Here is an 18,020-nt window from a genome sequence, read left to right as displayed (position 1 = left end):
TCCAAGTTGGGGACTCTACGTCAGCCAGAAAAAGTGTGCACCGTTGTACGACAATGCCCAAGTCTGCCACATAGACCTGCCACATGCACATGCAGATGTTGCTGAAATGGTTCTACTATGTCAGCTATAGATGTGACCCTGTCACCTCCATTAGTGTTTAACCGAGTAGTTTGTGGTGGACTTTGTTCTCTTCGCAGGCTAGGAGCCTGCCAGATTTCTCCCTGTGTAATTTCTGGCGGTACTGGCGTAGAGTGTATTAGTTGAGTCGGTCCCCGAGTTCCATCAATCGTCTACGACTCAGGGCTTCTTTCCTGGGCATTTCCGGTGAGGCTGGGTGAACCTCCTGTAAGCTAGACAGATTTGCTTCCGCCCGGCGTATGTCTGCCTGAAGCTGACAGCGTACTCCGCACCCAAGGCCAAAGCAGGATCCCCTTAGGACGTCCTTTAGCGCTTCTCATTCTGTCCTATGTGTGGTGGAACCATTTTCCAGAGACTTGCGCCTCTCAATCTTCACGGAGATCGCCTGTAACCTCCATGTGCGCCCCACCCTGGAGGTGTTTTGCCAGATCAGACTACAGCTGACAGGGGAGTGACCAGATAGAAACCAGGCTGTGTGGGTAACCTCAGCATCTTCGGGTCACAACAATCCACTCACTAGTAACCTGTCCAATCTACTGTGTGAGTTGTGTGTTAAGGAGTGGCATGTATACCTCTGTTGTATGGGGTGTGCCCAACTCCATACATCATACACTCCTATGTTCTGCACCACTCTGTGTAAAGCATTAGTCAAGTTAAGTTTAGTTCCTGCCCTCGGTGTTCTATCCAGGTGGCAGTCCAGAACACAGTTAAAGTCGCCAAACAAAATCAGGGGTGAATCTAAGGCACTGATCATCAGATCCTGTATAGTATAGAACAATCCTGAGTCGTCATTATTGGGCGCATAGCAATTTAGTTTAGTCACCTCCCTGCCTTCTAGTGTGCCTTGCAGGGGAACATACTGACACGGCCACTGACATCTGCCTCCACGTATGTTTGTGAAAACGGAAGCCCCAGAGACACCCAAATCAAAGTACCTTGGACATAGGTTAAATAGGAGGAGTGATAGACCCGTCCTCTCCACTTTTTAGCTAATCGTAGGAGCCCAGCATCATCCAAATGTGTCTCTTGGAGATAGGCAATATCAATTTTATGCTGTTTAAGGAAAGAATGTACTCTAAATCTTTTGACATAGTTGCCCAGCCCCTGCACATTCCAGGGGAGCTTAGGATAGTCACCCCGCATCATCTATGGGGTATGCAATATCAGGTTCCATTCCCCACCATGTCTTCCCTGAGCTTTTACTCTGCTGCTGAAATGAAAAATTAGTAACATTTCACAGACAAATTAAACAATAACTCCATAGACACAGACAAACATAGATCAACCAATTGTCTATTGATACCCACCCCAAGCCAGCACCAGGACAAGCACAGTTTCCCCGATGGCCCAACAGGGACCATCTAACTAATGCAAACAGATAGCAATCCGGCCAGCCAGGCTAGTAGATATTCATCCCCACATTGGGATATGATCTGAAGATTCTCACACTTAATATATATATATTAACTTTCGAGCCATAAGTCAGCAGCCTCACAAGTCAGCTTCTATCACATCAATCTTGTAGTCCTCGCATCCATACTTGTTCCTCCCCTCCCAGAATGCAGAGTACGAGGACTCAAGTGGTCATGTTTGATTGAAGACTCAGATACCCCTTAATTGTCACCCCTCAAAGAAGCATCCACACACAACCTGCATAAGTAAGCAACCTTCTACTTCTCAAGCTGGACGGCCTTCCCAAACCCCCTCCAAGAAAGGTGTCCAGAATCACATCTATAGTGGAACTCGTGGTTGTCGAAGTTACATTTTCCAAGGATATCTGAGAGGGAGAGGAGTCCTCTCCATCCAAAAGAGCTGTTAAGGAGTGGCATGATGCTGTCTACCCAAATTTTAACCCTGCAGGTGCCCACAGGGGCATGTTTGGATTGTCCCTTCCAGGATGGGAGCGGGGAGTGCCCCCAGTAGGTCACCTACCCCAGGCCTGCTGCCTGCCACTGGGTCGGTAAGCGACTGAGTCATCTCTGAATTCCAGGCACTCCCACACCTCCTCCGGCTTGTTAAAAAAGTGGGCCTTGAAGTTGAAGATAACTTTCGGACGTGCCATGTACAGAAGCATATATCGCAAATCCAGTGTTCTCAGTTTCTGTTTAACAGCAATGTAAGTTTTTCATTGATCATGGACCTGCTTTGTGTCATGTGTGTATATGGCTATTTTACTGTTTTCAAAGAGAGGCATCTCTTGCTTGCGTGCCACTCTCAATATGCAGTCCCTGTCTGGCAGTTAAGGACTTTAGCGATAATGGTCCTCGGGTAACACCTTGACGTGGTGGGGGCACAAAGGCCCTAGGTGCTCTCTCCACCACAAACAGGTCGGAGAGGCCTACAACCTCAGAACAGTTTGTACCCAATTTTCAAGGAATAGCTCTGCAGAAGCCCTCTCTGTCTTTCAGAGAAGCCCAGGACCTGGATGTTTTTGTGGCAGGAGCGCCTTCAGCGTCCTCCTGCCCAGCTCCACTGTTGTGGTTGTCATGATGCCCATTTGTTGTTTTACGAGTGCCACCTCTCCCAGTAGAGTCATTGTAGGAGGCTGGACTGGCTTGTAGTGAGTACCAAGGGGTACTTGCACCTTGCACCAGGCCCAGTTATCCCTTATTAGTGTATAGGGTGTCTAGCAGCATAGGCTGATAGATAATGGTAGCTTAGCAGAGCAGCTTAGGCTCAACTAGGAGACGAGTGAAGCTCCTACAGTACCACTTAGTGTCATATGCACAATATCATAAGAAAACACAATACACAGATATACTAAAAATAAAGGTACTTTATTTTTATGACAATATGCCAAAGTATCTCAGAGTGTACCCTCAGTATGAGGATAGCAAATATACACAAGATATATGTACACAATACCAAAATATGCAGTAATAGTATTAGAAAACAGTGCAAACAATGTATAGTTACAATAGGATGCAATGGGGACACATAGGGATAGGGGCAACACAAACCATATACTCCAAAAGTGGAATGCGAACCACGAATGGACCCCAAACCTATGTGACCTTGTAGAGGGTCGCTGGGACTATTAGAAAATAGTAAGGGTTAGAAAAATAGCCCACCCCAAAACCCTGAAAAGTGAGTGCAAAGTGCACTAAAGTTCCCCAAAGGACATAGAAGTCGTGATAGGGGAATTCTGCAGGAAAGACACAAACCAGCAATGCAACAACGATGGATTTCCAGTCGAGGGTACCTGTGGAACAAGGGGACCAAGTCCAAAAGTCACAAGCAAGTCGGAGATGGCCAGATGCTCAGGAAATACCAGCTGTGGGTGCAAAGAAGCTGCTACTGGACAGTAGAAGCTGAGGTTTCTGCAGGAACGACAAGGGCTAGAGACTTCCCCTTTGGAGGACGGATCCCTCACGCCGTGGAGAGTCGTGCAGAAGTGTTTTCCCGCCGAAAGACCGCCAACAAGCCTTGCTAGCTGCAAATCGTGCGGTAAGGGTTTTTGGATGCTGCTGTGGCCCAGGAGGGACCAGGATGTCGCCAATTGCGTCAGGGGACAGGGGGGCGTCGAGCAAGACAAGGAACCCTCTCAGCAGCAGGCAGCACCCGGAGAAGTGCCAGAAACAGGCACTACGAGGATGCGTGAAACGGTGCTCACCCGAAGTCGCACAAAGGAGTCCCACGTCGCCGGAGAACAACTTAGGAGGTCGTGCAATGCAGGTTAGAGTGCCGTGGACCCAGGCTGGACTGTGCACAAAGGATTTCCGCCGGAAGTGCACGGAGGCCGGAGTAGCTGCAAAAGTCGCGGTTCCCAGCAATGCAGTCTGGCGTGGGGAGGCAAGGACTTACCTCCACCAAACTTGGACTGAAGAGTCACTGGACTGTGGGAGTCACTTGGACAGAGTTGCTGGATTCAAGGGACCTCGCTCGTCGTGCTGAGAGGAGACCCAGGGGACCGGTGATGCAGTTCCTTGGTGCCTGTGGTTGCAGGGGGACGACTCCGTCGACCCACGGGAGATTTCCTCGGAGCTTCTAGTGCAGAGAGGAGGCAGACTACCCCCACAGCATGCACCACCAGGAAAACAGTAGAGAAGGCGGCAGGATCAGCGTTACAGAGTTGCAGTAGTCGTCTTTGCTACTATGTTGCAGTTTTGCAGGCTTCCAGCGCGGTCAGCAGTCGATTCCTTGGCAGAAGGTGAAGAGAGAGATGCAGAGGAACTCGGATGAGCTCTTGCATTCGTTATCTAAGGAATCCCCAGAGACAGAGACCCTAAATAGCCAGAAAAGAGGGTTTGCTACCTAGGAGAGAGGATAGGCTAGCAACACCTGAAGGAGCCTATCAGAAGGAGTCTCTGATGTCACCTGGTGGCACTGGCCACTCAGAGCAGTCCAGTGTGCCAGCAGCACCTCTGTTTCCAAGATGGCAGAGGTCTGGAACACACTGGAGGAGCTCTGGACACCTCCTAGGGGAGGTGCAGGTCAGGGGAGTGGTCACTCCCCTTTCCTTTGTCCAGTTTCACGCCAGAGCAGGGCTAAGGGGTCCCTGAACCGGTGTAGACTGGCTTATGCAGAAATGGGCACCATGTGTGCCCATGAACGCATTTCCAGAGGCAGGGGGAGGCTACTCCTCCCCTGCCTTCACACCATTTTCCAAAGGGAGAGGGTGTAACACCCTCTCTCAGAGGAAGTCCTTTGTTCTGCCTTCCTGGGCCAGGCCTGGCTGGACCCCAGAAGGGCAGAAACCTGTCTGAGGGGTTGGCAGCAGCAGCAGCTGCAGTGAAACCCCGGGAAAGGCAGTTTGGCAGTACCAGGGTCTGTGCTACAGACCACTGGGATCATGGGATTGTGCCACCTATGCCAGGATGGCATAGAGGGGGCAATTCCATGATCATAGACATGTTACATGGCCATATTCGGAGTTACCATTGTGAAGCTACATATAGGTAGTGACCTATATGTAGTGCACGCGTGTAATGGTGTCCCCGCACTCACAAAGTCCGGGGAATTGGCCCTGAACAATGTGGGGGCACCTTGGCTAGTGCCAGGGTGCCCTCACACTAAGTAACTTTGCACCTAACCTTTACCAGGTAAAGGTTAGACATATAGGTGACTTATAAGTTACTTAAGTGCAGTGTAAAATGGCTGTGAAATAACGTGGACGTTATTTCACTCAGGCTGCAGTGGCAGGCCTGTGTAAGAATTGTCAGAGCTCCCTATGGGTGGCAAAAGAAATGCTGCAGCCCATAGGGATCTCCTGGAACCCCAATACCCTGGGTACCTCAGTACCCTATACTAGGGAATTATAAGGGTGTTCCAGTAAGCCAATATAAATTGGTAAAATTGGTCACTAGCCTGTTAGTGACAATTTGTACAGAGAGAGCATAACCACTGAGGTTCTGCTTAGCAGAGCCTCAGTGAGACAGTTAGGCACCACACAGGGAACACATACATATAGGCCACAAACTTATGAGCACTGGGGTCCTGACTAGCAGGGTCCCAGTGACACATAACAAACATACTGAAAACATAGGGTTTTCACTATGAGCACTGGGCCCTGGCTAGCACTCACAAGTGAAAACACCCTGACATACACTCACAAACAGGCCAAAAGTGGGGGTAACAAGGCTAGAAAGAGGCTACTTTCTCACAGTCATGATATTAGTTTCCACAGCTGTTGCCTTCCCTGGCACCTTATGGAGGTCAGCTCATCTCATTTTGATGTTCTAGTGCAGTGAGAGCGCCCTGTATCGCTGCCACAGTTCTGCCTTTGATGGTTCAAAGCTCCTCTCCAGGGTCTCCTCCGGTTCAGTAATGCCTGATTGTCTCACCAACATTTGGTTAGTCTGCTGAGGCATGGTATACTGCGTAAAGGTGTTTGACATGTGTGAGCAAGACAATTTATCCTTCCACATGTTGTCCTCCGGTGCGGAACTGGTCCAAGGATCGAAGGTCCCTGTGTGTGACGCTGCTGCTCCAGAGACAGGAAGTCCAATATTGTTCACGCCCCCGCAAGGCCAGCCATGACCACAGGTTGGCGAACCCAATATCTTAGCAGCGCTGCCGTTACCAACGAGTTTGCCCCCAAGGCTCTCTAGGGGCCCCAGGTAAGAGTTGGTGAAAGTTATGTGACCTCAGAAGCTCAGTTCCGCCAAGGATGTGTCGCCTATTTTAAGATCGCTAACCGTTTAAGTTCCCTTATCGTCCCTGTCTAGCTGATTAGAATGTGTTTGGGGATGCATTCACCATGCAGGCATGCTCATGGACCAGCACTGCCCCACCATCCCAGAGTCCTCTTTGCCTCTCAATACACTGTCCCCACGTAAGGCCGCAGTACTAGTGTGTATTTTGCTTAGACGCTGGCTTGCTTGGACACTGTTTTCCAATAGGCAATTAAGATCGAGCAGCGGTGAGGAGGGGAGCCCCCAGTGTCCTCCAGAATGTAGTAGTCAGCAGGCAAAGTGTACCCCCCCCATGCAGGTACAGGCAGCACCTGCGTGCGCTGTTAGACCATTCCCCCCAAGGACAGCAAGGCCTCTGTACACATTCCCAGTCAAGAGGGAAGAAGTCCTTGTGTTCTGTACGATGCACCTCAATTAACCGCCAAGGCACATGTGAGCTCTAGCAATCACAACCACAGGAAGGTGGCCTCCACTCCGCCGGCCCCTGGTTAAAGTGTGTCCTCCTCTTCCAGAACCCCGGGTGCAACTTCTTTCACACCAATGCTTGATACCGCAAACTCAGGGGAATTGCCAAGTCAGCAAGTTTTCCCCAGTCCTGTTACACTCAGGGGACATCAGGTGCTGTGGTTGCACCCCGTGTGCTGCAGTCGTGGCAGACCACTGCTCGTCGCCAAGCATCTTTGCTCTCACACTGCAGGGCTGGTGGGCCGCAGACTCGGGTGGCTATGTATACGCCACTAGAAATGCAGGTCTGCCACAATCACAGTGCGGTTATACGTAGTATTGATGAACATTGATCCGTAAGGAGAGGATCAATAAGGATCAGGCAGGATTTGGGGAATTAAACTGCCTGGCTGGTCGGGAGATCACGTTCTGTGGGCCATATTTTTGTGCCACGCCCCTGAGCAGTGCATATTGTTAGTGGTACTAAAAACTAAATATTCTGTGAAATCACCAACGTTTTTTAAGAACTTCAAAACAGAGAGAAGAGAGTGAAAATGTTTGTGTTTTAGTCTAAGTCTGCATGCAAAAATTCTAGGTGAAATCCAGCAGACACATCTCCATACCTGACTGAAAGCATCTGAACCAAACTATTAAGCACAAAATAACTTTACTAGGAGAGTTTAACACCCCAACCACCCCCTCTGAACTACCCTACCCTTGCAAAGGTAGCCTTTGTAGAACATAGTATCTGAGCTTTAAAAGGTATGTATGCTTAGTTGCCATGTATTTTCTGTAGCTCACATTAATAAGACAGCAAAGGGATTCTTCCACGGTCTGTAGCTGTTTGTTTTCGAGGAGGCTGTAGTATAAAGGCCTTGCTCAGTACTGCAGCAGATGAACTGACAACATGCAATAGTGGTAGCTACAATGTATTTCCTGAAATGTGAATGAAAGCTGTTGGACGGAAAAGTTCCTTGCACGGTGAAGGATGTGCACCCCTGCTTTGAGTGCCCCAGCTGCAATGGTATCTGTACTACTAGTGCTGATTTGTGCTGTTGTGGTTGAACACAGATCATAAGTGTATGCAATGATATCATGATGCTCAAGCTTTGCTATTTTGTTGTACTGAGAGGGGTGCTCAAAGCACTACCCTCATGATGTTGACATGATACTGCCTTTACCAAGAATTATGTAGCACCAGCACAGTAGTGGCATCATACCATGTAGTTATCAGCAGGTGTCAACAGGCCTTTACACCTGTGTCCCTGGAGTGAGGCCCACAGGCTCAGTCATGTTAAAGTCCACTGCTGTGTGGCTACATCAATTTAGTATGTAGTGTTGTGCAAAACTCATGTTTGCATGCATGTGTATCTGTGAATGGTGCAATACATGGAGAACTCTGGGTTATATTTTAGAGGCACAGGGCTGACTGGATGAGCATATGGAGGTAGAAGAATCCCCCCAGATAGATGTGTGGATTGCTGCATTCCTGTGAGCTGGCTGGGACACGCACACACTGGAGGAAGAAGAGCCAGGCTCTACAGTACACTTCAAATGGTGTTCTTTGATTCAAGGAGAGATCAATGGAATTGAGTCTGGACAAATCTCAGGAAAGAGATGAAGTTGACGGGAGAATCATAAAGGAGATAAAGGAGGATAGGAGAATCATAAGAGTTGGGCTGCACATATCACTGTGGCTGACATCTAAGAGCGACCCGCTAGTCACTCCCATGGGCTGTGAGGTGAGGCTATCAAATTTGGAGTTGTTCCTGCTGTGACAACTGCTTTATGAGGAAGGGCAGAGCAAAGAAGTGGGCAAATCAAAAGGAAACAGACCCCTGACACACGCTTCCAAGTCTCAGACCCTAAATCACAATTAGTGTTTGGAAATAGACTATTAGAAGGGGAACTTGAGTCCTCAAAATTGTCCGTTTTAAAATAGCCAGTAGGGTTATGTGAGGAAGACAAAGCTCTGCAAGACTTTGGTTGTGACAAGGACTGAGGGTTAAGGCCTGCCAGTCTCCCAGCTGGGTGAGGGAATATCACCCAGGGAAATTCAAGACCCCATGCTTCTGTAGCCTAGACCACCTGTGTGTGCCTGCTTGCCAAGACCAGTGCGCACCTTGAGGGAGATGAGAGCACTAGAGGGAGTTAGGTCCAGTGGGCGATCCTTTGCAAGTGGATCCCTGTAGCGCAGTGTGAGAAGACAGCCGCTGCACCAATTGGGTCATTGCCCATGTGCAGATTCAAGTCGGTGGAGGTCTGACGTTAACTTAGCTGTGGTTGGAAATACGGCAATGGCGATTGGGCCATATCATGCGTGGAGTGAAGTTGGTGACCATGTATGCCAGAGGGGCCATCATGAAAATTATTGCTGAACTGATAAGGCCGTAGCCCATGTGCAGAATGAAGTTGGTGACCCCGTATATCAGAGGGGGCCACCAGAAAGAACAAGGACCACTGGTTTGGTTGAAGTGGTCATTGAGGGGAGAGAGCACCTCAGAGATCCGTACTAGCCGAACTCCACACTGAGGACTGGAACTCGAGCAGTTGACCCCCCCCCCCCCCCTCCACCTGTGGGAAGAATCAGTAGAACTTACTCTCTCACCAGAAGAAGCGCAGTAGATGCCTAGCTGCTGCCGCTGGAGAGCTTGAAGTGCTACCAACCAAATGCAGCCAATGCAGCTCTCCTCGACAACCATGAGTGAACTACTCACTGAGGCTCCGGTCGCACAAACCGTGCAAGGAGTGGGAAAAACTGATCATAGGGCTGCACAGGGCTGGAAGGCCTGGGGGAACTTGTTTTGCTCCATAGCACTTCGGGCGCAGGAACATATTTAACTTTCAAACGAGCCGGAGTAGGACTCCTGAAACTCAGACTACTACTGAGGCACAACCTGAATGTCACCTATAGAAAATAGTCTATCTCCCCTCCTTATGTCAACACCCATCAGGGGGACAAGCAGCTCTTGCTTGCCCCGTGGCCCCCTGAAAGGGGTTCTAACAAAAGTATTGTTCATATTTCACTATCATAAAAATGAGCCAAACTTGAGCAGACCTCTCCTTGCTCCATAGGTGCCCATGTAAAGTAAAGAAGTAAATGATACTGGTATTTAAGGAGGGCCAGGGCAGATGTATTGTTTGCTGTATTGGTTGCCGAAGGGATGCTGAAAGCTAAGTATCTGACTTCATGGCATAAAGACCAAACAGGGTAGTACATGGCTCAGCATATAATCTAATAAAACTAATCTGCATTCAGCTAGTAGTAACATACATATCAATTTAACTAAATGGAAAGGGAAGTGAGTTGAAATATGATTGGAGTGTATTTACGTTCATACATTTATTCTGCCTGCTGAGTTACAATATTCATGGCAATAATTCTTACTCAATATTTAAACAGCTCATTATAGTAGTTTATAGTGAAATGCCAATTAAAATGCCAATACTTGTTTGTGTACTGATTTCAGGCTTCAAAAAGGGCATGTGCATATCACCTGGTGATAATAGGCCTGTCTGACTCTAAATTCGCTTCCCCCACATAAACATTACTCAATGGAAGGGGTAAGAGAGACCTGCCAGTTTCCAAAAAATGTTGCAGTCTGCTTTTGGAGGTTTCGAAATCTATTGGTGTAACCCCAGTAATTACGGGAAACACAATACAACCGAGAAGCAACCTTCCTGCCAGCAGCGGCTGGCCCTACACAAAGAGCTTGAAATACATGAATCATGTAGCTAAAACAATGTTTTGCTTCAGGAAAACGTGCTGTTTCTTCTAGGCTTACTTATAAGATATCTAACTAGAAAGTTAAATTGACACCCATAGAGAAAGATCTCTATTGGTTTCCATTCAGTAATTTGCCATCGTATAGAGAAATCCAACAAAAACAGTAGATAAAACAATTGTGAAAGCCGAGTAAAATGCAATTTACACTTTGAAGAACATTTCAAAACCAATCCTAGCTCCGTTTCAAAATATGAAGAGAGGAGTCAATATCCTAACAACCCACATCACACTGTTTAATTGTTAGGACGATTTACCTTAACACGCGAAGCAACTCCTGGAATTCGTAGAATGCCTTCAGTGTGCAGCCCTTGCTCTTCTATGTGGGAAATGAGCTGTGAACACATAGCAATACGTTCAAAGAAAGCCACGTGATTTGGATGTCAAAAGTCACAAAACAATAACTCGATACTAGGAGGTACACAGATAGTTACGATTGTGTATTGTATTGCCCAATAGACTTTCAGAGACACTGAGCTGGCTACTTCAGATCATTAAGGGTGACTATACTGTGTGAGGGATGTTACACGGTAGTTCATTTCTATGCACTCTATTTTCCACTATCACACTTCCTCGTTCTTGCCAGTCACAGAGGAGATTCAGTGCTTATTTTGTACAGGTGATTGCTGCTATTGGGCACCTACACCCAAATGTAGATACAAGGGAGTTTTTTTTATCCACACACTTTAACCTGGAGCAAAAGAAAGTAAAACATAAGAAGGAAGGGGGAAGAGAATAATAGGAAGAGTATACAAGGGAGAAAGCGGGGATAAATATAAAAAATAGGAAGTGAATGGTTGTGGAAAAATGAGACATGAGGTAAAATCAAGTCTAGACTGCCTTCATATTTAACAGCGGAGTGGTGGGCTCTTAGGAAAGTACTTTGGTCCTCTGCATTTATTTATCTGAGTTTATAACAAATGGAACTCTTATGGATATGATGGCACAATTGCCAGATGCTTGTGTGAGGTGCCCTTTAACTGTAGGGTTGCTGCAAACTCACTAAGCAAATATTAGACTGATCTCTTGGGCAGTTGTGGGATCTGATCACCAAACTAATACGTTTAAGGCTGTAGAAAATGTATGGGTAGATGCCGTCTCCCTCATCTTTTCATTGCTTTTTCAAACTTGCCTGTTTGGCACAGGCCTATATTATTATTCTCAGAAAGCAAGTCGAGGACGCCAATCAAATTCAATGATTTCAGGGTATAACTGAGCGAGGCCTTTTGTGGAATTTACAAGACTTGTTTTAACAATAGTCTTATTTTTAAAACTATTTTTATTGATATTTCAGCTTCACAATCCGTGACTAACAACATCTGCATGTATGAAAAACCTGCACAGAATCAAGTCATCATAACCAAACAGTTACTTTTGTGAAAATCATAAGAACAAGGAGATATCCAAAACAGGTGAAAAAATTAACATTTTTCCCTACCTACTGTCTCTGTGGGGCTGCTGTCAGTGCCTACGGATGTATGTGTGTGGAGGACGGACTCATGGCCCCTCGTTTTGGGGTGGAGTGGGGGAGCAGGTGGGGAGGGTGGGGGCTGAGCAATTGTATGGTCCAGTCATCGGTATCTCTGGACAGGGGCCGTGGGCACAAACCACCATCTCCCAACATCAAAGGGAGCACCAGGCATTGTGATATGTAGCATCTCCCTCGGCTGGGTGGCAGAAGAGAAATGTCATCACGTGTTCAATCATCCCCAGGGCCTGCACCTATCAGCCCATTAGGCCCTCCAGCATCCGGGTCCACTTTATCTATAGGATTTTCCTGGACCTTCAGCCACAGTTACACTATAGGGCGCTTAAACACTCCCCTGGCCTCTTCCCGCAGTAGCGCCCGCTTCTCTGCCATGGCCCTTGTGCTCACAACTTTCACACACACACACCCACCCCTGGACCTATCCTAGACTTCCAGGCCATCACAATCCTCCTCTCGGCCAGGTCTCAGACAAAATCTACAAACCTCTTGCCTACCTTTCGGGACTTGGGTCTAGGGAAGGCCCCTAAAGCACACGCCACCACCGTGCAGGGGATAGTGCAGTGAAGTGTGTTGTTCAGTCAGACCAGAACCTCCCCCGTGTACATCTGTAGGTGAGGCAGACCTAGGTCATATCACAAAAATCAGCATCATCAGGGGCATCCCTTCGGTTTCCTGCTGTACTTATCAAGGTACCGATCAAGGGCTATATCTGCCACACAATTAAAGTTTCTACCTAATATCAAGGCGTCATCAGTGAGGTGACTCAGGGGCACAGACAAGGAGTGTAGAATTATAACCTTATTCTTGTTAGGTGTGTACACACTACCCAGCGTGTAGGGTCTACCATATAACCCACCTTTGACTAACAATAACCTCCCTCCTTGTCTATCATGGCATGAGCTGCCTCAAAAGGGACCGCAAAAAAGTACCCCACCGAGCATAAGCCGAATATGCTGTTGCGTAACCTTGCCCTTTCCAGAGGCAGTGTAAGTGCTCTGTTTTCATCGCCATGAGACATGTCTCCTGGAGCGTGACCTGTCTACATTTGAGACACCTGTGTATGTCATGCTGCTTGGCCACTGACCCCATCTCCTTAATGTTCCATGTCAGAAACGTAAGGTCAGATCATTTGTCAGACATGGTATGAGCAGTGTGAAAATCCCAGCATCCTCCATTCCACGTACCCACAGTTCCCACTGTCACAGGCACAGCAGTACCCAAGATAAGAAAGAAACAAACCAACCAACCCAAAACTCTCCACCCCAAGAGCAGGCCAGCAATGGCTGGCCGCCCAAACTTCAATGATGAACTCTGTGGCACAAACACAGCTTCACTCGACCTCAGGTAAAGGCCCAGTGGGTTGGGAAGCCGTGCTTGTGTAAGCATCGGCCCTGAAGGGCTGTGTCATCCATAGTGTGCAACAGGTTTAAATCCTTGCCCAGCAACATCTCTCTCAGCAAGGTCACATCATATCACTATACTTAGTAACATCAACTCGGAACGGCGGCAGGTGAAAATAGCAAAGCAAAGAGGGCCCTCCCACCAATCACGCCAGAGGAAGAGGCCCTGGCAACAGATTACACAAATGCGGGCTACAGCCAGAAATGCACCTCGTTCTCTGGGTCCCCAACATCTCAGATGAGATACTCCGCACTCTGGGTCATCACTAATGGGAGGACATATCTGTCCAAGACAGTGTTGTCTGAGTCTGATATCACCAACTGGTGTTCTGTCGATATGCTGCCTTCAGAATCCAAAGATTTGTGTTGAGTGATCTCTGCTGCCACCAAGAGTGCTGCGACTCGATCCTTGTCCATGTGGGATTGAGATGGCTTCTTGAGTGCCTGCCATCTGGAGTTGCAACAAGTAAGCTTCCTGGGTCTGCACCTGGTCTCAGCAACCATAATCCCCCCTGCATTCTTTAGGTCTCTAACCAGTCCCATGCCTCCGTTGGGTGGGTGCAGAAGTATGTGGCACCATAAAGCATATTCTTGAGTTTCGCTAGGAACAGCAGAAAGTATTGCAGCCCCTCCTCCCATAGTGCCCTCTTGACCTCTAAGAATGAGGTCCTTCTAGATTGCACAGAAAAGGGGACAGTCCATTAATGTCTACACGGAGCAAGCCCCAATAAGTGCCTGCTGCAACATAACATCCCTGTCCTTCTAGATTGCACAGCAGCCGTGTAGTACAGAAAAAGGGACAGTCCATTTAGGTCTACACAGAGCAAGCCCCAATGAGTGCCTGCTGCAACATAACATTCCTATCCTTACAGTGAAGCATTTTAGCCACCACTGGCAGGGCCTGGGGCCGGCGAGCAGTCACACAATGCACTTGCTCCAAAGTGAAGAAGGGTATCAATTGCAGCGGGGCCATCTTCATGTACAGCCAGTGTTCCAGATAGGCCAACATGTCTTCACCTTCCATACCCTCTGGGAGGCCCACTATCTGAACATTAATACGGCTGCTACGCCCCTCTGCATCTTCAACTCGGCGCTTCTAGCATGTGCATCCTCTCGGTCAGATCAGCCATTTGTAGCTTCAGTGCCCACTCCTCAGGCTGCAGGTCAGTGATTGCGGCTTCAGCAGCTTCCATCTTCTCTTCCAGCTTATGGTAGTCTGCACGCAATAGTCCCAGCTCGACAAAATCCAAGCCTATCATGCGTGAAAGGTAGAACTGGAGACCGCAATGGACAATCTTGTCCAGCTGGAGTTGTAGCGTATGCAGCAAGGATTCATTAGTCTTCATGGTTGCCTCAACACTCCCATTTGCCTCTGACAATGCAGACTGGGAGACTGGGCACCTCATCTTCGACTTGCCCATTATTACTGTCATAGGTGAGAAGCCAACAAAGCCTCCCCATAATGCACGAACTCCCAGGAGGCCTTTAAAATGGCATGATCTCTATCTCAGGCCAATGCCGCTATCCACAAGGGGCATTCCTGCTACTGGCTGTGACCTCCCCATGGCCACTTAATAGGTACCTCTACTGGACGTCGTGCACGGGAGTCTTCTCCCAGCTGTCTTCCTCTGGCCCACTACAGCCAGTGATTTCCAAGGGCGAGTCCAGAGTCAGTTCAAAGGCATGTGTCAATGAGCAGTGTTGAGGGCCATTGGGGGACTTGTTGAGTGCCCCCCTCTGGTGTTCTCCATAGTCCATGGCCCTCAGTAGGGCAGGAGCCACAGAGGTGGCCAAGTACAACTTCAAAGTCCAAAGGAGGCCGTCAAGGGCAACTGCCGCCCAAGGGTCTAGTCCCAGTTTGTGCGGGGCACCGAGCTATGTCCCAAGGTCTCCCGATGGTGCAGCCCTTTCCATGCAGGAGTTCAGTGGCACTATAAACTGCCTTTGACTTATAATTATAAAAAATGAAGGTTGGTTCTTTGACAAGGGTTTAAATGGCAAAGGCAAGGTAGCAGTTTAAAAATTGCTCTGCCAGTCTGCAATGACGTACTGGGATTTAAGCATTGCTTTGAAATTTTCGTGATGGCACTGTGAAATCTGAAGGCCTTAGGGTGGTCTTCCCCCAACTTTTTGTGTGCCTCCCTCTATTTTTCTGAACTTGTTTTTTGCTGGTTTCAGGACTCTGCACACTTTACAACTCCTGACCAGTGCTAAAGTGCTTGTGTTCTCCCCCTTAAACATGTGCATTCCCCCCAGACAGCTACAAACACAGAAAGGTTTGGTGTCACTGAACACCCATCTACATACACATGTATTTTGATGGCCCCTCTGGGCTGGTAGGGAAGAAGGAGCTCACTCTTAATTCAAAGGATTTTGACCGGACCCCACACAAAGAACTGAGTCCCCCATACAGATAGCCTGGCAGACAGAACTTTGGGTATAAGTACAGGGTCTCTGACCCCACCAAACCAGACGCTTCTGGATCTGGAACTAAACCTCTGTTACAAGGATGGCTGTGCTGCTTGAAGGACTCAACTGGGCTTTTGTGGAAGGACTGCATTTCTGCTTGTTGCATTGCCGCCTGCTGCTCCTTGACTCTGCCTTCCTCCAAGTGTACTTCAAGGTCTTGCTGGCTCGGTCACTGTTCCCCAAGTCTCAGGGCCATCAAAGACTTCCCCGTTGCCCTGGGACTCCACAATCTGAGTCCAGCACCTGTAACAGACTAACACTCTGTCTGAGAAGAGGATAGATGGCTTCTCGCATTACTCGGGTAGTGTGCCTGATCGCCAATGGGGTGAAGGTATTTCCTGAGCAATGTTCAATTGACCCCAAAACCAAGTTCTCTGCTGTGTGGCCAGGTGCTGCTGTGCCGAGGGAAACTCCTTCCAGAGGAACCTCGCTGGCTGCTGTGACAACGCAGAGGTCTCTGACACCGCCAGCTGTTCTCTGCAATGCCGGGAGACAGATCGCTGCATCTGTGTTCTGTTCCGATCTCAACCCAGCCACGACTCCTACAGGACCTCACGCGTGGCTTACCACTGCATCACCTTCCAACACTGGGGAGCTTCCAGAGTAAAGGTGCTGTGAGTCGCACCTCGGTCTGTGAGGTCCTGAAATGTGTTGTACATGCTCGCAGGCAACTAAACTATGCTACATAATCCAGTCCCAAAGGACTGTGCAGATCTCTAAACAACTGCTGGTTGGCACAATACTTCCAAGGAGCTTTTGCACATTTAACAATCCACTGCCTGATTAGAAACACTTTCAACTGCAATTGTTATTTTACCTGTATACTTTTTGCTCATATCTGGAAAAGTTTTGATTCAATTCCTATCGTTTTGGCTTTATTTTACTCCGATAAATAATCAAAGTTTTGTAACCTCATATGGAGTCTTTTTGTGGTGTGTTACTGTATCATTCATGGTACAAATTCTTACACAATGAATTTTAAGTTAAGCCTGCCGCTCTGTGCCAAACTACCAACGGGTGAGAACAGGTTAATTTAGGTTGTCTTGTGACTTACCCTGACTAGGATGGTGGTTCTTACTTGGAGAGGGTGCGTACCTCTTCAACTAGAGACCCAATTTCTAACAGGCACAATAAGTGGTTCAGTACACAAAGGACCTTTAACTTACATGCCTTAGGTACGGCTGGTACCATATACTAGGGAACTATAAGTAAGTTAACTGATGTCAGTTGGGGGGGGGAGGGTTCACTCAGTTATACATATACTTTTTATGGGTTGGAGCACTGGCACCTGCTTGTGGTTGGCAGGTCCCAAGGCACTTTGAGTAAAAAAAAACAGCAGAATCAGTGAACATTTGGAGGTGATCATGCAAAAAGAGGCAATTCCTTAAGTTCCATCAAAAATTATAAAGTTACTATCCTGTTAGTTCAGTCAAAGGTTCTAATAAATTAAACCTGAGCTCAAGCCACCATCATTGCTTTGGGGCAGAGCATAAAACCTTAACATAACATATTTTTTAAAGTGGTTAGAAGTACTAAAACAGAGAAAAAGTTGAAAACAATGCATAAAAAATTCATACTCCAATTTATAAAAAGAGAGAAACGTTTATTAATCAAAATGACACCAAAACAACAAAGATCCAATAAGGGAATCTGAAAATGTGAATTTTTAAAGATTTATGCGAAAAAAGTACTAAACAGCTCAAAGTATAAATGGTAGTCAATGGCTGAGGTAGACTGGGACCTAGGCACAATTTGAGGCTGACCGCAGCAGACTGCTGGTCACATACACTAAGTAGATTTGCCCCGCTGGTTCAAGTTAGGTTTTCTTGAACAATGTTAGCTTCGTCCTGGGTTGATGCACCACAGAGCAATCAGACTTTATTAAAGCACCAACTGTAAAGCAATAAGAAGTACCAGTAGAGTAAAGAACAAGAGAAAATTACAGAATAAAAATCCAACAGAAGCTGATAAAAATAGGTCATATTATTTTCTTTTACTAGACATATGAATGACAAAAATTCACTGGAGGGATGATTTTTAAAAGTAGTAGTAAATCACTGCGTTTCACTCAATGCATGAAATCTTTGTAATCGACTGACCGCGATAGCAGTTTAGGGTTATCTATGACAAGCAAGTTGAAAATTGCTATCTAGGCACTCTTG

At 47.5% G+C, this 18,020-nt stretch overlaps 1 protein-coding gene across 1 annotated transcript in view; it reads right to left on the bottom strand.

Annotated features, from left to right (window-relative positions):
* The window catches only part of ARHGAP18 (Rho GTPase activating protein 18), a 544,764-nt gene that overhangs the window by 194,066 nt on the left and 332,678 nt on the right, over positions 1-18,020 (bottom strand). The window contains exon 8 of the mRNA XM_069234821.1: positions 10,758-10,835. Within this exon, the coding sequence (XP_069090922.1) occupies positions 10,758-10,835 (78 nt within the window). The remainder of the gene's footprint in view (positions 1-10,757; positions 10,836-18,020) is intronic.

This window comes from Pleurodeles waltl, chromosome 5, assembly GCF_031143425.1.
Source record: "Pleurodeles waltl isolate 20211129_DDA chromosome 5, aPleWal1.hap1.20221129, whole genome shotgun sequence".
In the NCBI taxonomy this organism is placed as follows: domain Eukaryota; kingdom Metazoa; phylum Chordata; class Amphibia; order Caudata; family Salamandridae; genus Pleurodeles; species Pleurodeles waltl.
This window is presented reverse-complemented; position numbering and strand designations above follow the sequence as displayed.